This window comes from Macadamia integrifolia, chromosome 11, assembly GCF_013358625.1.
Source record: "Macadamia integrifolia cultivar HAES 741 chromosome 11, SCU_Mint_v3, whole genome shotgun sequence".
Classification (NCBI taxonomy): Eukaryota; Viridiplantae; Streptophyta; class Magnoliopsida; order Proteales; family Proteaceae; genus Macadamia; species Macadamia integrifolia.
The window spans coordinates 28,044,406-28,069,424 of NC_056567.1; the positions used below are offsets into that span (position 1 = coordinate 28,044,406).

Here is a 25,019-nt window from a genome sequence, read left to right on the forward strand (position 1 = left end):
AAAAAAAAAAAAAAAGAAAAATACATACCACCAAATTAATCTTTACTTCTAAAAGAAAAAAAAAATTACTGACTTGGGAATTCAGTCAAGCAGAATTAGGAAATAAAATACTTCCATAAGAATAAGAAGGTCCTGCCCAGCCAGCCAAAGTTTCATGGTCTTCATGGGCTACGAGATATTGTTACTATTTTGTGTGGAAAATGCCGATGCATAAATTGTGAGATCCCCAGAACTGAAACATTATTAGAACCCATACTGGGTGACCAACAGGACTGATAAACTCAGGAATGACCACGGTGGGACAAGATGCATCTAAAGACAAGCTTTACTTGAAAACCAGATTAACTTGGCAGAAGCAACCGATTCATCATTCATATACACCCACCCACTTACCCATTCAGAAAGGAAAGGACTTCATCAAAAGAGAAAAAACAAAGAAAATAAAAAGACAGCTAAACATATCAGCAATATAATTAGGCTAATTCGGTTGACCCATTGACCAAACTGGAGCAATCTAACTCAAGAGTCCAATATCCAATTTGTTTCCAATAACTCGTATTGCACCAGGACAAATACATCTTCATTTGTACATACCTAGCAATCTCCCCAGCAGCTATAACACTTGTCCACATAAAGCAGGAAACTCTCCAGCTTATAAAAATTGCCACCTATCTCAGCTGTTGCTTTCGAGGCAAAAGAACTGCATAGAAAGGAAAGTAAGCTATTTACAGGTCCAGCCATAGCCAATAGGAGGTAAAAGAATGCCCTGGGTTCAGGGAACACAAGGTGACTACCTTCTGCTATACTGCAAAAGCTCGATGGGGGGAAAATTGCATCTGGGTCCAATTTCTTTAAGGTGGGTAATAGTTGAGCCAGACAGTTTTCACTGCAGCAAACAGAAGTTTATTAAGTATAGGTTCCACAGAAATTAATAGTTACCAAATTGTAAGTATTATAGTAAATTTAATGCAATTCTAAAATATGCATCTGCTCCAAATACATGTCCCATAGTGCACATTTTAAGAACTGGGACCCACATTTGAAGGCTCCCACACAAACGCATCCTCCAAAAAGACGGTGGGAGAAAGATAAATTTATTGTAAAACTTCAGGATACCATTATTTCTAGGGAGAAACAAGTGATATATCGATTGTATTACTTCAATATACTATACTTTCAAGGGAGAAACAAATGCCTATGCCAGATCGTAACTATCAGCCAATCTGGTCAATATTTTTTTCTCAGGAAATTTAGGTGGAACAATCAAATAGTAGCTCCATCCAGGAAATCACACTGATTTGAGCCAAGTACTAACAAAGGACAGTTAAGTCAATAGTTCTATATTGAAAATATAAGGACACATACAGAACAGAATTTCACATGGTTTGACATGGCAGAGCCAGTTTACCTGGCCCATGAAGGGATAAATTTCTGATTAGGCATGCCATCCTCTTCTTCCTCTTCGCCATCTGACTCTTGGTATGGGGAAATTGCGTACGACTGCTCCGGGCTTCCTTTAGTAACTGAGATAACATCTTCATGTGCCTTATATGGGTTGCAAATTTTCTGGATGGAGTACATGAAAATTCGTTTAGTGAAAGGCTCTATGTGCCAGTCAAGAAGATAACTTCAGAATCGTTTTAGAAGTGTAAATTTGTAAATGAAATTCTTAAAAAATGTGAAACAAGAAAGCATTCTCAGTCCAAAAACAAGAAAAGAAAAATTCACCACGATGAGGATGAGAAGGAGCCTTGTTCCATGCTCCAGCTACAAAGGTGCTGAAAATGCCAAAAGGCTAGGTAACATTATAATATAGTTCGAAATCTCAATCGAAGCAAAATATTTTGGCTTCAATGAAGTTTGAAATGAAACTGAGTGCAACTCAGTAGGAATGCAAGGTTTAAATAGAAATGGCATTTTGGCTGAAATTTTGGTTTTGGTTCAAATTAATGCGTATAAAAGTTTTGCCTGTGGAACAAAGTGTTGGGGACTACTAAAATGCATCTAAAACGATGATTTTCCGTATTTGAGTGAGATTTATGTGAGATTCAAACTTAAAGGTATACCCTTTTTCCCCAAAGGTTTCGATCCTTCCCTAAACTCTATATGGTACTGACATAGAGTTGGAGGAATGGTTTCGTAGGGGTATTCTAACATTGGTTGTACATTTGTACTTGACTACTTGTAACACTTTAACATTGAGCAATATTAGATGGTTTTTCTTCATTTCTAATGCATATTTTAGTTGTTTTCATTGAATTTTGAGGGTTCTAATACTAGATGATATGTAGCATAGGCTATATTTAAAGTTGCATCAGCGTATAGTGTACAGGGTACGCTACCAACCTAGGGTACAAAACCAAACCACCATTTAGGGTGTTTTTTTTTTTTTTAAACAAGATTAGAGATGCTTACTTAGGGTTTCCCTGAAGTTTCAGGCCAAAATATGGGTCTGAACTCTGAAGAGCATGCCTTGGCATTTGCTTAATGTGTGACACAAGAAAGGTACTCCTATCCTCTGACCACTGAACAGGATGATGGAATTGGGAAACGAGAAACTGCTTTACGATTCAAAAGTTTACGGCTCCCTAGTTCTCAGATCTGGAATATCATAATCATGCTCTTCACTGACTTATTTTAATCTAACACCACACACAAGGATGCAATAGATTAGATCACGGGTAAATAGTCCTCATATCCAGTGCTTTGTACTACCATAAGGAAATGCCCACTGCATGGGGTAGGCACACAGAATAAAAGAACTCTGCACAAAACTATTGCCTCCCAATCATGCAAGTTGAATTCAGGTGTCAACTCTTACCTTTTCAATTTCAGTAGACTCATTTGAAGCCTGACAAACTTGATGAAAATCACTAGCTTCTCTTGTATCACATGCAGAAACCATGGCAGTCAGTTCTGTGTAGGTCTTTTTCCTACAGTCAGATTCTTCCCTGCCTTTTCCCATTTTTTGAAGCTTTCTTGCTTCATCTGCCTGCTCATTTCCCTTGAGCTGTTTCTCGTCCTATGGCAGAGACAACCATCACAGATGCTAGCAATAAAACAAGCAAACAGAATCTCTAAAAAAATTCTGCTAAAGGCAACTTACTGCAGCCCGGCGTCTAATCTCTTTTTCCTCTTTTTCAAGTCTTAATCTCTCCTCGTGTTCTCCCTGCTGCCTCCTTGCTTCTTCAATACACTTGCGTTTTCTTTCCTTGTCCTTCCTTTCTTCTTCTTCCCTCAACCTTTTCCTTGTTGCCAAGTCAGCTTCCTTCTTCTTCCGTTCCTCTTCTTTCTTTTTCTGATTCAGTTCTAGTTGCCTGGTATTTTCCTGCTCCAATCTTGCTCGCTCAAGCTTCACTGCTTCTTTCTTCATTTTACGCTCATTCTCTCTTTTCTCTTCAAGACGTTTTGCAGCCTCGGCAGCCTCCAGGGCTTTCACTTTAATATCCCTCTTTCCTGCAAGGAATCCCAATAAGCACCAAAGTAAAGTCAATTTTTTCTAAAAAAAGAAAAAGAAAAAAACTCCTCAACTCCAGACTCTCTGAGACAACCAGCATAAATTAAATTCACAAACAAATCAATAATGCTAAGTAACAACAAACCCAGAAATCTATGGTTAATTGTTTTTAGTACATTTTTCAGTATATGAAGGTCAATATCTTTTTTATATCAATGTTAATGCAAGGCTTCTCTAACTGATTGCAGAAGAAAATGTGCCATTCCAGACAAGCTAACAAGATGTGACTCAGGGATGAAAGTCAATAATTACAAAACATTTTTGAGGGAAGAAACCAGGAAAAGTTAGTGGTGAAAGCTGTACTAGGTCCAATCATGAACCTACTGACCTGATATGACCTTTAGCTGCAGCTGGGTGGATTTTTTTTTTTATAACAACTTTATTATTCAACAGCACAGCCGACGCAAATATAGTACAACAACTACTCAAGATTTGCATGGTTGATTAAGGCCCTGCTTACATGTGATATCTATCCCCCCTGGTTGGCCAACTTACTGCCAAGGTATTAGCCAACTTCATCCACCATTGGAATGAGATATATTCCTAAATGCTCTAAGCAATATGGCTCTCCTTATTAGATACATGTACCACCAAGGTCCCCAAATAGAAGTTTTTATCCAGATGAGCACCAAATTGATACTTATGTGACATAATATCAACATGCGGCATGAGTGTGTCTGAACATTTGCATACACATTCAACCTGGAGAATTACCCAAACTAGGGTCCGGTTGAGATAAATAGGTTGAATCATTGGGTATAACAAGGACCATTGATGTGGACAGACCAGATCAATCAATTAATTGAAGATAGTGTACACACATTTATATCCAAGCCAATTGAATAACAATGGCAGAAGCATCCAGCAGAGTGAATTCAACAATCAAGTTATGCTCATTAATTGAATGCACTGAAAGGCAGTTTTCCACCAAGGTCATAAACTTAGGACGAACAAGAAACTGAGTTGCTAAAATCTCAGATATGTAACGAAAAGTTTGACAAACTAGAAATAAATAAATAATTGTCTGACCGGTAGACCAATATTGAATCCAGCCAAAGGCCCAAAACAGATCAAATGAACCCATTCATATGTCACAAGCGGTTGATCTTTGTCTGTAATTAAATATGTGGAAGCATCTTAAGGTGGACTTCAATAGTATGCATCTCATTTACATGAATGAAAAATAATAATTTTTTCGGATACGAAACAAATTTCTTACCTGTAAAAGCTCCAGTTGGTCTTTTTTGTTCAACAAATGGTATAGACGATGACATATTGGACACAATATTGTTTCGTTGATTCCCCTTCCCCAATAAACTCTGGCCTCCTTTCCCTGATAATTTTGGCTTGCTGAACCTATTTTTAAGAGATTCGGTGGCCTTCCAAGCACCAATGCCACTTAGCGAAGCACATTGATTCTCCTTATCTTTGTTCTTATAGTTTCTCCGAGTTCCATAGCAACTAAGCTTCTGTTTGGCATCCATTTGGGTCTGAGTGATATTAAAACCTGCATTAACAGATTCTAGGCTACCTCTTTCAACAAACTTATCAGCCAAAGAAACAGATGCAGAAGAGTTAAGACATTCATTAGCCACATCAGCAAGTGGTTTTCTTATAGCCGAGTCATTCTTCCCCCATGACTGATGTCCTTCCTGGAATGGATCAAAAATCTCATCTGCATCCCCGCTTTCCTCACAAATGCTGGGATCTTCCTCAATCCTAAAACAAGTAAGCTCTGGGTTTTTATACTCTTGCTTCTCCAAACTATGATTGGAGGATTTTGAAGTATTTCTCTGACAGAGCTTTCCAACTGGAGGTGTGCAAGGTGGTCTACTAACATCCCAACCAAATCGAACACTAGAAGATGACATGCATTCAGAGTATGGCGTCCCCAGAAAAGTGTGGAAATTTTCCTCATTTATCCCATCGTAGCTGCACTTAACTTGCTTACTTTCATTTGCATTAAAGAGCAGAGAGTTCCTCAGGTCCATGTGCTCCAGAAGTCCATTAGGTAAAGACTGGTATATGTCTGGTGTTCGATGCACTTTATACTTTGCTGAAACATGGGGTTGTGGCATAAGCATTTTATAAGACCTGTATAACTGGTCCAGAATACTAACCTGTCCAATTGAGGTGCTTAGAAGATCTGAATGATCAAGATCAATTTCATTTTTGGCAATGCATGGCAGATCACTCTCTGTTGTTTCACCGATACTGAATCCCTCAAATTCAGGTATGGTTTGATCAGCAACGATCAAGTCAACATACTTGGTAAGTGAAGAGCCAACCAGACAATATGGAAGTGAACCATGGTCTTCCAGAGAATGCTCTACTTGTTCATCATTACATGTCAAGGCTGACTCTGCACTTTGATCTGTCCCTTCCGTGACAAGCTCACCCTGTGAAATATAGTCATAAGCCATTACGATCACATGACTGCTTAAAATTTAAATAAAATCAGAAAACTAAAGCTATTCAAATTAGATAAATCTCTTTGATAGATATGACCATTGATGTCAAACACAAAGTACTAAGTAGAACATTAATTTAATGGGATCGACCTATGAAAGAAATAATAGCAGGCATAGTTTTATTTCTGCATACCTAGACAATTCTACAAGTTTGGGGCACTTATAATCAGCCCTTTGCCTGAAGGTTGGAGTTTCAAGACCCAGTGTTAGGAGAATCCTGGCTGACAGATCCAATGAAGCAAAAAAAAATCAACATGGATGGATTGTCCAAGGGAGCATCATGTATCTTTATTTGGACAGTCAACAAACATTCAAAAACTATATCTTAAGGTGGGAACTATTGGTAAAGGTCCTGATCCTCTAAATGGATGACACATCACATGACACTAGGACCTCAGTGTTTACGTGGGTCATGTCTAAGAGATCAAATAACGCAAAATTCAGCATGGATTAATGCTTCCAGTAAGCACATCCTGTGGGTTTATTTGGGTACTAGGAGATGGTTAAAAATCATTTGGTCTTTGATTGTACTATGTTTTAAATGTATAGTATATGAGGCAGGATATTTCCCTATATAGATCCTACTATAAATATGTGACAAATGGAAAGTTCTTAGGGCCCGGGATCTAAGTAAGTGTTTGGTACCCTCAGCCACAAGACTTCTCGTTACTAACAATACACATGAATTTGTTCTAGATGTATGAGAATATCATGTAGAATTATGCTCTGGAATACAATTTCTCGTCTTCTTTGATCATGGTATTAGTTGGAATGAAACAAGCATGTAGCACCATACTCCTTGTGAAAAGGAGAAAGTAGGATCATCTGTCCAGTAAGTGCAGTGTCACCTAAGAAATTTTCAAAGCACTGTATCAACCCTATCAATTGATCCTAATCATTCAAAGAATCACCGCTTAGCTGAATCAGTGCAGAGTTTTAAATGAGAGGTTTTGTGTTCCAGTGCCAATTGCCTCTTTAGCTTGCAAGTTGAGAGCATTTCTATATACTCATGGTAGGACCAAAATTAAATGAATACCTTAATCATTCTATCCATTAAGTACTTTTGGACTGTAAGGAAGACATCCATACATGCATACACCATGGACGTTTTGCAGGAAATAGATTTAATTTTCTGGACATCCTGGTTAAGTTGAATACTCACAAGGTGTCTCAATCTGTTTTGCAGGTATGAACAAAAAAAGTAACAATGTTCCAAAACAAAGAACTTTAAACTGGTAAGGATCACTCAACAGGGTTGACAGGCTTAAAAAATTCAATACACACAGAACCACAAGCACAAATGCACTCGATATCATCGGATAAGATCAGTATTTTACCCAGGCAATTTCCCTAGGTTGTACAATCAAATGGTGGATACAGAAGACTACCACATGTGTCTGATTGTCTGCGTTTGTGTCTTTTTGTATTTGTATTAGTGTCTGGGTGTGTATTTGGATTTGCTATACTGAACATGACAAAGAATACTATTAATTGTTTATGAGAAAGAGAGGAAGTGCAATAAAAATACAATTACCTCTTTGACTTGCAACTTGGTTGGAGATTCCAAACACTCCACTTCCTGAAAAGGCATTTCAACACCAGAGCTCTCCATAGCATCGGGTTGAGCAATATCTATTTCATGGGGAGGGAAATGCTGGACCTCTGAGATAGCCTCAACCTCTTTTTCTCCAATTTCCAGGTATCTATAATCAGTCTCCTCATGAATCTCCTGAAGTGGTTTACCCCTCCTTAACCTTCCAGAAGCAGTAAAGGCATTACTTGATCGATCCTCAACTTTTCTCCGCTTAGACTTAGGCCATGAACACTCAACAGAATTCTTCTTTGTTTTTTCTGATAAAATGGAATTCTTTGCAATAATAGACTCACTCAAATTAGTAGTGGCTAGCTTTTCGAAAGATTCAGCAGGCACCGATGAAAAGGATCTTATTTCTAGTGATTTCCCTTGAATCTCCCTTCCCATAGGATCAACACCCTCATTCAAATTGTGTACATCCACATCATCAAAGACAAGCTGCTTTGGCTCCAAAAGCGGACCACTCTCAGAAGGTAGCCTAGTGATTAACAATTCCAACCCATCTCTATGGCTAGCACCATGAATGTTAGACCGAGAATGAGTAGCACAGGGTTGAGCTGGCTCACTTGAAACATGCTCCATTCCTAAGATGCCGTTTTCCTCATTGACAATACCAGGGTCATCTTTGCATGGCAGGATACCCACTTGAGTTTCTGATTCTTTCTGGAGGTCATCTCCTTCAACCCACTTCAATGGTTCTGAGAGTTGACGAGGTTTATCAGGAGAGGAACATTTAGACCGTTTAACTCTACCACTGGCTACTTTTGAAGAATAATTAGATAGTGAAAATCCTCTGGCACGATTAAGCTGTAGAATAGAACAGGCTTCAGCTGGCCCATTTGAAACAATCTCAGTTTCTGCAATGTCAGTATTCCCCTTTTCTTGGTTAACAATACCATTGGCATCATGACATGGCAGGATATCAACTTGAGCATCTGATGCTTCCTTGAGGTCATGTCCTTCAACCCTGTTTAATTGTTTTTCAATTCGAGAATGTTGATCATTGCAAACAGAACTACACCATGCAAATCTATCATTTGGTATTTTTGGGTCATTAGCTTCTGATAACCCTTCAGGGTAATTGAACTCCAGAATACTAGATGCTGTATTTCTGGCCATATCTTTATTAGAGATGAGTCTACCAGAATGATCACTGGTGTCATCTCCACTTCTTTGACACTTCTCTGTCTTTGCTAGTGCAACCCCATGACCAATATCATTAGCAATATCGGAAGCCTTATGCAATTCCAGCAACTCATTGACATTGTTAGACAGTTGACAAGCAGTTCTAGACCTTGTAACTCTACCAGAATAAACACTATGACTACCTTCCTTGCTTGAATGCCTTTCCGGGTTTGTTTTTGCACTATTTCGAAGTTCTAGAGCATTTTGTCTTGACCTGGACCTTTGGATCCTTCCCAGTGATTGGCCTGGTTCAAAGTAATTATCAGAGGTCCTTGCACTTGTCTGGTCTTGAGGAGAAGTGATTGTAGGACCTAGCTCACAAGCCTCGTCTAAGGTACATCTCTGTTCAAGCTCATTTTCATTAAGATGGCATTTAGGTACGATGGCAAAACCTGCCCCCTGCCTCAAAATATTTGTTGGAAGCACAAGTTTCCAAAAATAAGCTCTCTGAAGTATGTCCATTATCTGATGTAGCAACTGGGTTGCTGTAAAAAGTGCAGTGACCACTAGTAGAAGGGACCTTGGATCGTAGAGATGGGATTAGGAGGCTGGAGATAAGGTCCTCTTTATTCAGCTCTGCAAGAAGATAATCATCAGAGAAGTCCAGTATGTGGGCACTCAAACAGAAGCATACCTAAATGTCATCTTAGCAAGAAAAGGGGCAGATGCATGAGAGCGTACATTCTTTTGATATTTTCTGATTTGTGCCCTCACACAAACCATAAATAATACATCAGGAAAATTCCAAGAAAATAAATATCTTCACTACATGAGAAAGAAACCAACAATAGAGCAAATCTATTAGCTTCCAACACTGTTACAGATCTCCTTCTTGGGCATTTTTATCGAGAGAAGCTTTTCCGTGACATATAGCTACATTTTCATGGGTTTTGATTATGAAAAAGTGCCAAATAGTATAATAATCTAATGACCGTGAGAGGTCTGATTTGCCATGAGGAATTAAAGCTCATCTCTTCTATCACAAACTATAAAAGTACACAACAAACCCACATTATATTAGATTTTGAATAGCATATTCCCAAGCCTACTTAAATTCTATGAATCTTGACGTAGGCGTGACTTTGACACCACTACATGTTTTTTCTCTGCAAATTTTAGAAATTCGATAACACTGAGAAGAGGAAGCCCCATGGAATGAATAAATTTTCAAAAGTAGTTCAAAAATTGACGTCATTTAACCCAGGAGAGAGACGGAAGAGGAGAAGGAAAGAAACACAGCAACAACAAAAACAACAATCTTGTTTCGGTGCGTCACTTCTTGGCAGATTCTCGCAAAAGAAATACAAGTTCTGGGGTTCCAAAATAGCTATATTAGAATTTTAATTCTGGTGTAAATCAAATCTAAAACTAACAAAGAACCAAAATGTATAAACAGTTTAAAAGGTTTGGTAAATGCAAAGAGCATAAGACAGTAGACATCTTTGATATGAACACGTGAAACTGGACGTGATGCCAGATGCTCAAAAAGTTTGAAAGTTTAAATTCATGGAGGCAAACAGCAGATTCTACCTAACCAAAATTCTTCCCGGATTTTTTATATAGTGCAGCGGGAACCCTAGAGTAACAATTTCAAAATGAAATGCGACCAAAACATAATGATAAGTCCGCACAAAAACTGGTAAAAGTTATCAAGCAAGCATACCAGTGAAATCTACAGTTCCTCTCTCTATTCCAGCATTCCACAACCACGGAGGAGGGAAAATTCCATTAATTAATAGTTTCGAAGCAAGTTGCTGTTCGTGTAAATCTCTCTGCTGCTTAACCTGATCGATGATCCAGTTCTTTCGTTCAAATATCTGGACGAATAGCTTCTCGAGGGTTGACATTTTCAGATAAAAACCATGAATTTGACTCAGTACTCTAATGAAGAGAAGAGAACAGAAGAGAAGAGAAGAGAGAGAGAGAGAGAGAGAGAGACTAAAGAGGGAAGCAGAGAGAGAAGTTTCGAAGCATTCTTGCGAGTTTGGCCACTGCGGATACCAGGCCGGGGAGAGGGATAGTAAACAGTTTGAATTCTTGGTTTGCTTCGATTGGGATGCTGACATGATCCGTCGATTAAGTCACAATGGAAGTGAATGATAGATGAGGCATCTAACGGACGGTGCAGATTACGTTACCATCTGGCGCGGGTTCGATTTTCAAGTTCAAAAAGGCAGACAGGAAATGGTGTATATTGGTCCGGTTTATCGGTTTGGTTTTTTGATCATAAAACAAAACCCAACAAATTTATTAATCGAATCTGATTTTCAAAACCTAAACCGGAGATTAATTCGGTGCTAGAAAATCTTTTTTTTTTTTTTTTTGTAGAAGAAAATCTAAAAAATTCAGTATTAAAAGAGTGAAAATTTCATCATATTCAACCGAAATAAAAGGGCAATTAGATATGAGAAAACAAAAACAAAAGAGAAAAAAATAGAAGATCAAAAAACCTGTCTGTGGGTTGCCCAGATGTTTAGGGTGAATTGGGGATAGTGTAAATAGACGAATGGTCCCAGGTTCGATTCTTCATTTTTGTATCTACATGTAAGCCGGCTCCGACACACTTTGAACATATCATCTATAATGCCTTATGCATCATGTTAAGGAGGCCATCATTTATCATCATTGGCCAATCTAATCCCTGGAGAGGGAAGGGGAGAAGACTACAAAACCCATTGACTATAGAGACCCCACCCCATGTTTGGGCCCAGCTTGATTAATGGCATGGGCCTGGGGATGGCATCTGATACCATGCAAATTCTAGGTGGGCCAGGTTCAGATAAAGGGCCAGTCTGAGAGCCCTGGACTTACGTCTAACCATTTCCAGAAACCTAGCGGGAAGCATATTAACGTTACCAGCTCCTCCAACATGCACAATAGATTTGAAGTCAGATTAAAGATCATGAAAAAAGAAGAAGAAGAGTATACTCAGATCTGAATAAAAAAAAAAAAAAAAAAAATACAGATTTGAGAGTGCAATTAAGTATAAAATTGGTTTCGGTAATGTAGGACTAGTTGAGAGAGAGAGAATATAAGAAAAAATATAGTAATTGAGAGAGAGAGAATGCTACCCCCAGCACCCGTGGCCAATGGAAGGATGAGCACGGGCATCTTCAACACGAGAACAGTGTAGTTTTTTGCATCCATTGTGTCTTGAGACAGGTACTCGTTATCGGATTGTGTTCCTTTCTTCCATATTAATTATACAAAACTACATCATGCATAGGTGGTATGGACTGCTAGGGTCAATCAACACCAAAATGGATTGAGCCCGCCAAGACTAACCTGGATTGAGATCTCTCAACCCGACCTTGGGTTAGAATGGGATGCACTTAGTTAAAGCTTTAAAGGGACCTAGGGTTATTCTAGGAGTTATTGTCCTTGGTAGCTTCTTATGTTTGATGAGCTCTTTCCACCTAATGCTTTAAGGTTTGTAGTTAGAACCTCCAACAGTCCATTTTTTTGGGTGCAAATGTTTTCGAGGTGTAAATGTAAAACACCAAAGAAAGAAACAAAGGTTAGAGAAATGGAAATTGAACAAAACAAGCACATAAACAAAACTCATTCATGAATTATTCAAATTTGAGCTAAGAACAAGATCCAAAACTCTTGAAAACCACTACAGTTAAAACAACCCTTCACGGTTGTCCTTCTTGATTAGAAAAAAAAGAAAAGAAAACAGGAATTAAAGATAGATAATACCAGCTATTATAGTTAGTTCTTGCAATCGTATGGCGCTATACCACAGCACCAAAACTGATAATCTCTTCCTTTCTATCAAACTAACTATACTTATCTTCAACGGGAAACTTTCTCTTCACTTGTTAATAAACGGTGCAAAAGGATCAAGGCTAGCCATGGCAGCATGAGCAGAAGGGCCCGCGCCCGACGCGTCCCTGAAGTACCCACCAAGATGAGCTCCTCCAACGCCGAAGAGGCCCTGGTGATGGCCCATATGAAACGCCGCAGGGGCAAAGGTTGCAACATTCAAGGCAGTACCCAGGTCGACGCTTCGCTTCATCAATGGATCGCCACGGATAGAGCCACGGTCGCCTTCGATCTCACGGTAACGCTGCAGGTAAAGGGTGAGGGGATCCATGTAGTCATCGAACCCTAGCTTGCTCATAGCCCACAGAACGTCCTCAGCGGTGATAGTCTTTCGCTGCTCTCGCTGGCAACGATCGTTGGCTTCACTAGTTATGAAGCTAATGAACTCAGAAACGCATTCCTGTACGGTCTCCTTGGCATCATCAGATATCTTGGCATGGTTAGGGAGAACCTTACGCATAATCCTTATCACGTTTGCTATAGGCATGAAACGATCCTGTTCACGGACAATGCAAGAGTTCTGATCACCTCGGCGTTCCTGCCCATCTTCCTGCTTCTGATTTGGGTTTGGATTGTTCTGGTGGCTTGGGTTGTTGGTGTGATTCTGATTCATCTCCTTCACCATCATCCCTACACAATACATTCATGATATTCAAAGCTAAAGCTGGCATTATTTGAATTTTGACCAGAAAATCCAGAAATTGGAATTGGATTATAGTTCATCCATTTTTTACTAAACAGTACTGGTGCTTTGTCCATATTACAAAACCTTTCACATTCAACTTTTTTTTTTTTAATTATTTAAAATCATGGTATTAGTATATTGGCTACGAAGAATTGCCGCCAATAAACAACAATAACAATCGAAACCTTATCCCAGTTTAATGGGGTCAGTTACATGGGGATATCAAGTAAGGACGAGCACAAAGATTCATACAAAAAGATTAACGGGTTATAGCTAATTATAACAACTGCTGGCTGTCAACTTGATACACAACTACAAATCATCCACAGACTAATAACAATGGTTGCAACTCTTTATAACCATTGGTTAGAAGGATTATTAGAAGGATCAAAATGAATCAGGATCAATTTCCATCTCAATTTTTTATTCCGGTATGATCAATTTTGTACTTAAAAAACCTAGATGTTTGAAGTTGTTAAAAAAAAAAAAAAAAGAGCATTATGATGCTTACTGGTTTGAATTATTAGTAGCAATCATTTACAAACCCCCCACCCAAAAAAAAAAGAAAAAAGAAGAGTATATCTGGGTTTCAAAAAGGAAAAGAAATGAATACTGCTTTATTTTTAAATCAAAATGTTTTAACTGAATGGAAATGATTTTTCTTTTTCAAAAGAGGCTAGCGAAGGACATATATTTAATAAAAATGGAAAATAATTAGAAGCAAAAGAATTGAATCGGCTGATATTGATATGAATCGTCCATGACTAATACTGAGTCCGAAAGGGTATACCTAATTTGGGTCGCTGTGGTCTGATGATTCAGATCTGTACCTCAATTACTGAAAATACACTCCGCCGTTGAGGGTAAATTAACTACCCAAAATACCCTGTCCCTTGCTGTACGGAAGCGCAAAGTGTGAACACATCATGGTGACAGAGAGCATGTGGATGGACCTTTTGGCTTTTGGTCTTTTCCAAACGTTTTCTGGGCCCACATGAGTAAAAGAGCCAAAGAGAAAGAAAAAGCAACGGAGGATGCAAACATGTCACATGCGGGTGAGTCCAGTTGGTTGAGAACCGAATTGTTAAACCCTAACCCGACCAATATAGAACCGGCTAACCATTAACCAACCCAAAACATGGAAAAATATATAGCCAGACCCAAGGAGGCCGGACCAGAAAATAACACGTGGACCGGAGTACGTGGAATACGTCCTTCAGGGTTAAAATAAACCATGTCTTTGTTGCCCTACATGGGCTGGCCACCTGGGTTCTCTTACGTCTAGAGAAATTAGAGAAATTAGAGAAATACAAAAAAAAAAAAAAAAAAACAAAAATCAAAACCAACACGAGCTCTTTTTTCCGCATAAATATCTATAAGAAACAACAAGGTCAAAATTGGAAGGAAAAAAAAAGAAAATTCCCCTTCTTTCAAAGCTTTAAAAGAGACCGTCAGATTGGAATCAAACTATTGTATTCAGTACGACTCTATCAAAGCCGATAGATGCGGAAGAGAGCTCCTGAATGGTGCCCGTCGATTCTGATTTCCTCCTGCATGGATTCCACGTGTACGTCCTATATAGCTTACAATTACAATCTATAGTCTACCAATACACCAAAAATATCGTCTATAATAGCTACTCAAACCATTAATGCAAGCTTGGAATTCTAACTTATAAGACAATCCTCTTACCTCTGAAACTTTCAGGCAAGAAACTATAGAAAAAGCTAAGAGAAACCAAATCAAAGCATCTTCAAAACATAAACTACGTAGATCAAATGTAATCTCAAACATGCAAATCATCTAGCGAAAGAGAAGATGACGAGAAAATAAATAATAAATAAAAAAGAATTACAGACATGCAGAAGGAAGGATGAAAGAAAAAGGTTGAGACCGCAGAGTCGATGAACATTTTAGATTTTTCGGAAGCAATTCCGTCGCCTGTCGCCCAATGTGAAGACTTATAAGGACTTGGGCACCTTTTCTTTAAGGATTAGATTTTTTCAAGCAATTCCGTCCCCGATGCGAAGGTTTATAAGGACTTGGACACCCTCTTCTTAATGGCTAGCTTTTAAGGAGAAGTTCTATCCAAGTTCTTAAAAGAAAAAAAAACCCACAATTTATATTTATGATTTGGGAGGGAGATTTACAGAGACGGAGGGAGATAGATGAAGAGAACGATACGTCCACATGCAAGAGGAGGAAGGAGAGAAGTGAAACTGAAACTGAACCGGAAGAGAAATCGGAGGAGATGGTATGAGATTGGGAGCTTAAAAGAATAGTTTCTGCATGTAAGATATGAATGGTAGATATCAATGGTGAGATCGATGGAAAAGGTAAAACCCTAGAGAAAAACCAGAACTTATAAAGATATATGAGGGTGGTAGGTGGAAAAGGAAAGAGAAAGAAAAAAACAAAAAGGAGAAGAAGCTGCAGAGAAGTAGAGAATCGTGAGAAAGCGTTACGGCTTCTGGTAAAATTTGGGTAATCTTAAGCTAAGTTTATATATACTTTACCGGAGTTGGATTTCTGAAGCCTCTGGTAGCCATGGAAACCTACTCCACGTTCCATCTTCCCTCTTCTTTCTCTCTCTGAATGGTAAGCTCTCCTTCACTCTCTCTCTCTCTCTCTATCTTTCTCTCGAATTTGATGCTTGGGTCGGAGAAGCAGGCAAGTGGTTCGTTTTATACTGCAAGAAAGTTTAATCCACGTGGCAACAGGGCGTATGTTACGAGGAAGCTAGCCCAACGTTTATTTTCCATACTAGGGTTTAATTACCTTTTTGAAATGGGTATATATTCCTATTCACGAGGTTATTATTGCTGAGTTATGACTTGTCACTAATGAGTCAATGAAATAACAATTCTAACCCTAATAACGTAGATAGATATGTCATTTCATAGGAGGGAGAAGAGAGATAAAGATGGACCACGATCTCTACGTGACAGAGGATGTAACACAGATCCAAGGGTTGAAAGCACTTTGAGCTGCACATCCATGCCTTGGATTGCATGTCTGAGGGCTCCCAACCCTTAAATCTGTACTACCCTGTAACATATGCTATAGAGGAGACCGATCCTGTAAAGACAAGATAGCATTAGCTAACATATACTATAGAGCTTGGAAGTATTTTTTTTACCTACCATTTTGAATGATAATGTTAATATTTGGAAGTGTTCTAAGTAGAAATTCACTGTAAATTCCATTGCAATAATGGAATATTTAGCTTCTAAAAGCTGCTAGTGTGTTTGATTGAGAAAATGTTCTCGACTGAACAAGAGGTTAGTTATGAGCTGGCAAAGCTATATATAGGAGCTCTGCATAAGCTAAAAAAAATATTTTAAATATGTGGGAATAGCTCATTCTATGTTGCTTCACAGTTTAGTCTTGGAAGTTCTTTCCATCCTTTGGGACAACTTCACTTTGCCACTGTATACTAGTGATCCAATCGTGCACATAAGAGAAGTTTAATAAGAAATCACTTGTTAAAAAAAAATAAAAAAATAAAAAAAATAAAACCAAACCGTCAATGTATTGAAGGGAGACCCACTGTATGATCAAGTGAGACTTTATTTTCGTATGTAGGTCGGGCGATTAGTCTATGATCAGTTACGTTCTCTCATGTCAAAGGTGGTGCTAGCCAATTGCATACTCCAATAGAGCAAGATCTTCGTTTTGCATAGTTAAAATTTGGTTGATCCTCTAAAGAGTGATAGCATAGGATTCCCCTAATTGTATTTTTCCCGTTTTTCAATTGTTATAGAGTAAAATTCATTCCAATTGGCTACTGACAAACCGATAACACGTGTATTGTAATTTTCGATAGTATTGAAAGCGACTTTATGATTTTCTATAACCTTGTAACCGATCATTGATACTAACCAAAAATGGAGATAATACCATATCTCTTTAGACTTTATTATCACTTTGTCGAGTTTGTATGGCTTAGTGTTCCCCCAAAGAAGTAGCTAAACTGCCTTTTGACATTCATCAAGGGTACTACTCCCATATCTAACTTTCCATAGGGTTGGTTTTTGTACATGCATCGCTCACATTGCTTTTGAATCTTCCACTTGTTGTAATTTTTCAGCCGTTTCTAATTGTTACAAACTAAAATTCATGCCAACTGACTACTGGCTAACTGATAGCATGTGTATTGTAATTTCTAATAGAATTGAAAGCGACTTTATGATTCTCTATAAAGTTGTAATTGATCATTGGTTACTAACCAAATATAGAGATACGATACCGTGCCATATCTCTTTGTCGAGTATGTGGGACTTAGTCCTCCCCTAGAGATGTAGCTAAACCACCTTTCGACATTCGTCAAGGGTACTACCCTCATATCTAACTTTCTGTAGGGTTGGATTTTGTACATGCATTGCTCGCATTGCTTTTGAGTCTACCATTTGTTATAATTTTCCAGTCGTTTCTTAATTGTTACAAACTAAAACTCATGGCAACTGACTACTGGCTAACAGATAACACGTGTATTGTAACTTTCGATAGTATTGAAATCGACTTTATGATTCCCTATAACGTTGTAACCGATCATTGATACTAACCAATTATAGAGATATGCCACTATATATGCCATATCTCTTTAGTATTTATTATCTCTTTATTGAGTTCGTAGGACTTAGTCTCCCCCAGAGATGTAGCTAAACTGCCTTTCGACATTCGTCAAGGATACTACTCCCATATCTAACTTTCCATAGGGTTGGTTTTTGTACATGCATTGCTCGCATTGCTTTTGAGTCTACCATTTGATGTAATTTTTTGGCGTTTCTTAATTGTTATAGACTAAAAACTCATGCCAACTAACTACTATCTAATCGATAGCATGTGTATTGTAATTTTTGATAATATTGAAAGAGACTGTATGATTCGCTATAACGTTGTAACCAGCCATTAGTTACTAACCAAATATCAAGAATGATTTTGTTCCATATCTCTTTAGTCTTTATTATTTCTTTGTCAAGTTTTAAGACTTACTCTTCCACCAGAGCTTTAGTTGAACCGCTTTTGGAAAATCGTCAAAACCACTCTTCGAGAATTTCCCTAAAAATTGAACTAATTAAAATTTTCCTAAATCTAACTTTCCATATGAATGATTTTAGAGTTGCATTCCTTACCCAAAAAAAAAAAAGGATTTTAGACTTGCATTGTGCCTTTGAATTTACCTTCTTTGTAATTTCCCATTTGTTAATTATATAGACAAAAACTCCTACCAACTGGCTAAAGGGCTAAGCAATGGAGGATATTGTAACTTACGATAATTGAAACAAGTTGTAAAATTTTCCACAACATTGTATCCAACCATCTATTTACAACATCGTGTCTTATCTCTTTTGTCTGTTTTTTTTTTATCTCTGTCACATTTTTAGGACTTGCTCAATCATATTTGGATTCGTCAGGAGTACTCAGTGAGAATTTTCTTATATATTGAACTAAAATTTTCCCATATCTAACTTTCCATATGGTAGGATTTGAACTTGTATTGCGTTTGAGTGTATTATTGTGTCTTCTCCACTTGGAGTCAACCTCATGCTTCTTTGTTGATTTTCTTGGGAATGGACTGTTTCCGATGTGGGGCTTGCCAATTCTACAAACCAATGCATGTTGAAGGTGGGTGGGTCCAACGAAGACCATTAGGTTTCTTCATAAGAGATTAGAAAAGAAGGAGAAATACAAAATAAAAAGGACCTAGTCTTTCTTCAACCTCGGTGAAGGGATCTTCATTCATGGGTTATGGCGCTTAGATGGGGCTCTTACAATACTGAAAAAGTGTATTTCAAACTTTTGTTAATTTCTCTAAACCCCTTTCTTTGAGAGATAGATCTTATTTTGTAGGTATTTAAGTTAAATCTTCCTATTAGTCAATGTAAGACTTCTGTTCCTATTTATTGGTGTCATGCCTTTCATACTGTTAAACTGAATGTGGATGGTGCTAGTAAGGGAAATCTGGGCATTAGTGGTGGGAGAGGCATTATTATTAAAAACAACAATGGGAATATTCTTGCGGCATTCTCCAATTTCTATGGGGGTGTGTTCAAATTCAATAGTTGAGTTGAGAGCTCTTAGAGATGGATTGAGATTGTGTGGGGAATTGGACCTCTCTGATTTTTATGTTAATTCTGACTCCTCCTTGATTGTGAAGCTAGTTACCCAAAGATCTTGTAATTTGTAGAGTTGTTGGTATTGGTTTCAGGAAGTTATCAACCTCTGCGATTCTCTGAGAGCCTACATCTCATTTTCATTTCAGGAAAGCAATCGAGCAGCTGATATGTTAGCTAATTTTGCTTGTGAATCTATAATAAATTTGATTTTCTATGGCGATGATCCTCTCCAGGTGATCTTAGTTGCATCATTCGAGAGGATAAAGCTGGTTTACCAGTCTTTTGAATGTAATAGTTATTTTATAAGTGTTTTCTTTTGGGTTTGAGAGCGATAGAGTGATTTGTCTCTCCTAGGTTGGGGTAAGGTGGGTTATGTCCCCCCTTGTTTTTTTATTATCAATTTCTTTTTTAATAAAGTTATAGGGGCTATCCCGAGTCAGATAATATTTGGGGGGAAAAAAAAAAAACTTTTGTTAATAGATGGTGGGTGAAAAAAGGACACAATGGTGGGTGGAGAGATTTCGTGGATGAAGGAAAATCCTCTTGACACCTCACAAGGTCTCAAATTACTTTTAACCTTATTTTTATGTCCTCTAATTCACTATAGATTTCTTTAGTAAGTGCAGGATAATTTGATGTTTTTAACTTTATTCCCTTCCAGTCTTAACATTCGTGAGCTTCCTTCCGAACTCTGCAACTCCATCTTAATTCTCTTCTCATCTCTCTAGATCTTGCCTCTCCATAAGGACAACGGAGAAGACAAACAATATTGCCCAAAGGATAGATTTTTGACAAAAATTGTATTTTTCGTGATCTATATCATCTACACTGGAGGAACTACAGACAAAAGGCACTTAAGTAGTCCAATAATAAAAAAAACTTTTTTTGGTAGAAAGTAGTTCGATAAATTTTGAGTTACAAAGAAAATAAGGGACCTTTAATTAAAAAACAAGAAAAGATTATAATTTAAATAAACATATATATTGATAGAAAGTAGTCCAATAAAGTTTGAGTTACAAGAAAATAAGTGACCCAATAAACAACGACAAAATAGTATAATTTGTCGTTTTTTATTGGTTAAATATATTTTTGTTAAGGATTGGTTAAGTATTTTTTTTAAGTCTTCCGTTGTTTCTAGGATAAAACCAATGTTAAAGGAAAAAATGTAGGATTAAATTATAATAACAGACGAGAATTTTACTTGAAAACTTTCCATTAAAGTAATCATTACCTACAAACAAACGAAACCTTATAGAAGAGTCTCTTGGTCTATGCAAACCTATAACTTTACTTGGTATGCATGCATTTATCTCTCTCAAATCTTTCATCTCTCTCTCTCATGCACCGCATGCAATGGTGCATGGCCCGTGGTACAAATGGCATCCACGCCACTGTCGTATTACTCTTGTGGTGGGCTAGCTATTTCTTTCCTTTCTAACTTAATCTACATAGATTAGTTAAGGCACAAGTTTTCTTAGATGAGCAAATACTCTTGAGAAGTTCTCTAGATGGGCACCCCTTAATTTGGTCACGTGGAGAAATGTTGTGGTAATTTTGACAATTAATTGGATATATATTAGGAATTGAAGTGACTGTTAAAACCATACTCAAAATTCAATTACATACCCTTCTTTAATTCTAAAGGCATATCATCCTATATATGTTTACATACTCATCATAGTCCTTAGTGCACTCTTACATTTGTTCAATACTTTATTTTACCACATAGCTGATTTCATTTAGATTAAAACTTAATAGTGTTGGATTTGTTGTGATAAAAAATTGACCGTCGGCAACGGAAACACATAAAAAATAAAGTGAGGTTTGAAATGGATTCTGGGAAGGACTCTTCAATGCTTAAGTTAATATTTTGAACAGCAATAATGAATTGAAAGAGAGATTGACATGCTTTCTTTGTTCTTCCTTCCTCTTTTATAGAATATGAGTAATAAAATCATAATCCCGGTAAAGGAGAATATGTCTTGCTTATCCTTGTGGGCAAATGCCTTAGATTAGTGGACAATCCTTCATTTTATACTTGGCTTTTTGGATACCACATGTTATACACCCGTTAGACGAGAAGATTTTGGACGTATCAGAACCCATCACCCATAATATAATGTTGCTTATTAAACTGTCAACAATGAAATTTAGCAGGAACACAGATGTGTTTAAGGATAACATTCTTGCTAGCTTCCATAATCCTTAGTCAAATTAATTAGCTAATCTCCATGCAAGGGTTTGACTTTCTTTATACCTTATTTTGTTCGTTTATTTCAAATTTCCCTAGTAATTTCCCTGCAAGAATTAGAAAAGCTTTCTTGTGGAAAAATCCAAGACCACCTATCAATCAAGATTTTTAAGTACATCATCATTCCAAGACCACCCACCTGCAGCCAATCTCCTATAAAACTGAGATGATATTATTCTCCTGGGTACCCAGCACCAATTGGCCCTTCGCTGCTATATATTTTCACTTTAAGTTCACCACACCCCTTAGGCCTTAACTAAGGGAAAATTTCATTGGGGGTGGGGGAAGAAAAAGTGGTGAACGAGGAATTTTCTTTCTTACCTTCTTATTATTTCTTTAACCAGTACATATATATATAGAAATAAAAGGAGGACACCATTCCCATGCAAGCCAAATGGCATAAACGTTTCTTGGTGGAATACTCTTTATAATGAGTTGAGTTCTGAATTCTGATGCAGAGTAACTCTGCATGTACAGGTTAGATGCCGAAACCTAACGACAACTGTTTAGTGTATTTTGTGAAGTTGTGGTGCATTAAGTCCATGTTTATTAAGGAGATCTTAAGTTTGAGGTTCCTAATCATTATTTTTCCCTCTTTTCTATCTGTCTCTATAGATTAGGATCATTAGGTACATATAAAATAAATAGATGTATTTCTCTATCCTTTAAATAGCACTAAGTAAGACGAGTGTTGACACCTCACACACGTATGTGGATCTCAACTCCATTGAGTCTTCACTCTTTGAAGTGGGAAGAGAGAGAGAGAGAGACATAATAAAGGAGAAGAGTTCCTCTACACAAACATCTATTCACTTCCACATACATGTGAGGTGTTAACGCCTATCCTACTTCCTGGTGGACGTATATATATAGAGAGAGAGATGTCAAAAGTAAATCAAAATTGAATAGAAAACAATTATTATTTAAATTTGGACTTGAGTTCATTGGCACACACGGTCAACGGATTGGAGTTTGGGGTGGTCTTGAGAGGTATTGTGCGAGGGGAGGAGGATATTATTGATTTATATTTTATACTATAGGGGGCAGATATTAATGGCCCTAGTATGGTGGCTGAACCCTACTCTACAATGAAGAAAAACTCAAAAGTTGAATAGTAATTAATTGGATTAATTTTGGTTTTAACTACTAGTTTTTAGTTTGGTTTGATTGGAAAATATGAATTAAAAAATTAATGATTTATAAAAAGAATATGTTAATTAATTGCCGATAAAAAGAAAAGAAAAAAAGAGAGAGATAGACTCTTAGTTCCTTCGTGGTGTACCATTCATGGCCATAGATCGATTGATGTCTTCTATAAGATTTCCAAATATTCCAATCTTATGGTAGATCAGATGGTAGGGTAGGACACAAGGTCTTAGGTGTCGGTATTGGTGTTTTTTCCTGGATCTTTTCATCCTCTCTATACCAATACCACTACTATAGTATCAATATCAGATAACAACAATCCCGATATGCATCAACCGATACGTATCGATATACCTTTAACCGGTGGTAGGGTGGGAACAAGTGAACAACTAATGACTGGTCCATTTCTTAAAACCATTAGTTCACATGATTACCCACTTTTAGGTTTCCCTTTACAAAATTATCCACCAAAAGTTTTGGTTAATAAAAATACCCAAAATTGGGTTTGGGTTTACAAAACTATCCACCCAAACTTTCAGTTAACAAAAATACCCAAAATCAAGTTTGGGTTTACAAAACTACCCAAAATAATGAGTCTTCATCTTCCACATATAATCATGTATTTTTTTATTATTGAAAGTTTGTGTGGGTAGTTTTGTAAACCCAAACTCAATTTTGGGTATTTTTATTAACTTAAACTTTAAGTGGGTAATTTCGTAGAGGAAAACCTAATTTTGGGTATTTTTGTTAACTGAAACTTTTAGTGGGTAATTTTGTAAAAGGAAACCCATAAGTGGGTAATCAAGTAATTTTCCCTAAAAAAAATCATGCACGTTGCCCACCTATGTCGGTTGATGGGGCCAAACAAACAAAATAATCTCCGATATCACTGTTTCGAGTTGGATGATGTACAGTAATGGTTAAAGTACTAATACATTTGGAATATGCGAAAGGTATTTAATTGAATTAGACTATAAAAAGTATTTAATTGATTTAGACTATAAAATTTGACGACTCACTAATCTAAGATCATATCCTCCATATCTCAAGGCCTAAATGATTACATCATCTATTCACATGTCAAAATTTGTGTCTTGTAACATTTGAAAAAGTAACACTCTTATGACATTATTATTGCCAAACGTCAAAATGACACATGGGTCAATCAGATCATCTTAAAATGTTTCTATGTTTCAAACTCTCTTAATTTTTTGGTTTAATATGAATTAATAAATGGTATTTGTTACTGTGTAAGCATTGCTTGCTATATGGAGACTTCGGCTTGAGGATCATGATTACTACCATGGAGTATCAGTTTTTATTTAAATAATAATAATAATAACAAGAAAAAGAGGTGTTTATTTTAATCACTGTTAACATCTAAGGTATATATAGAGCCTTGAACTGGGCTGAAAGAAGGAAGTTTAGATACACAATAGTACTGTTAATTTGAGATGTTCCAAAGAACCTATATGTAAATAAGCTACACTCTTGAAAGTTATACCACCACCATAGTTTCAAGTATCGGTCTGGTATTGGTTGTATCAAATCAGTATCAATTGAGGATGATCCCCGATTTTTGACCAATCCGAATCAGTGTTCTGTATCGTTTCAGGGGTAAAATGATAAAAAAAAAATAGTACTTTTAGAAAAAATAAGGGTAAAATAGACCGATACCCACCGATCCGATCCAAATCGGTATTGGATCAGTATTTGCATCCGTCCCCTAAATCCTTGATTACCACCTAGGGGCATAATCGGTGCACATGGTTCCTACATGTACGAGGTCCAATAAGGCGAGAACTATGCATCCTTACCCCGAGAATATCAAAAGGTTGTTCAACCGCTCGACCACCAGGTTGCAATATTTGTACTTTTACTGTTGTGACCTAAGGTCCCATGTTAATAAAGAAGTAAAACTCAATATTTTTTGTGAATATGTATGGCGCTGATAAACAATGATATAAGGGGATTTCTGGAAATTTGACACACGACGGATCTGAGGGTTCCACATTGATGTAATACAGTAATAGTCGGAAAAGGCCAATCTTCCCTTTGTGAGAAAAGATGTTGGGTTGGTTTGGGGATCTCTGCCAGTTCCATTACTAGAATAAGGTGTATCCTGGTTAGCCAAAATATCAAATTCTTGTCTACTTATTATCATCTTTTTACTGGTAACTATTGCCAAAAATAACCCATCCCCTTTAGATCCAAAAATAAAGA

At 37.2% G+C, this 25,019-nt stretch overlaps 2 protein-coding genes across 5 annotated transcripts in view; both read right to left on the bottom strand.

Annotated features, from left to right (window-relative positions):
- Positions 1–12,168, bottom strand: part of LOC122093805 — a 13,097-nt gene extending 929 nt beyond the window's left edge. The window contains exons 1-8 of one of the 2 annotated variants that reach the window (XR_006144563.1): positions 10,431–12,168; positions 7,523–9,343; positions 4,737–5,916; positions 3,107–3,456; positions 2,822–3,022; positions 1,409–1,566; positions 795–886; positions 595–700 (exon numbers count right to left, since the gene is read on the bottom strand). Coding sequence is in view for 1 of the 2 variants with exons in the window: in XM_042664291.1 (XP_042520225.1) it covers positions 669–700; positions 795–886; positions 1,409–1,566; positions 2,822–3,022; positions 3,107–3,456; positions 4,737–5,916; positions 7,523–9,229 (3,720 nt within the window). In the remaining variant the exon portion in view is untranslated. Of the gene's footprint in view, positions 1–341; positions 701–794; positions 887–1,408; positions 1,567–2,821; positions 3,023–3,106; positions 3,457–4,736; positions 5,917–7,522; positions 9,344–10,430 lie in introns of those variants that run through there. The other variant, XM_042664291.1, reaches the window with a different exon arrangement.
- A 150-nt stretch (positions 12,169–12,318) lies between these two features.
- LOC122093806 (nuclear transcription factor Y subunit B-1-like) lies at positions 12,319–15,956 on the bottom strand. Of its 3 annotated transcripts, none has more exons than XM_042664292.1 (2): positions 15,797–15,956; positions 12,319–13,225 (listed from the first exon to the last, which is right to left on the bottom strand). In XM_042664292.1, exons 1-2 carry the CDS (start codon positions 15,849–15,851, stop codon positions 12,585–12,587), a joined length of 696 nt encoding a protein of 231 aa, XP_042520226.1. In that variant the 5' UTR covers positions 15,852–15,956; the 3' UTR covers positions 12,319–12,584. The 3 variants fall into 3 exon arrangements, with proteins under 3 accessions (XP_042520226.1, XP_042520229.1, XP_042520227.1); XM_042664295.1 differs by lacking the exon at positions 15,797–15,956 and adding an exon at positions 15,175–15,748; XM_042664293.1 differs by lacking the exon at positions 15,797–15,956 and adding an exon at positions 15,140–15,748.
- Between the last annotated feature and the right edge of the window lie 9,063 nt (positions 15,957–25,019).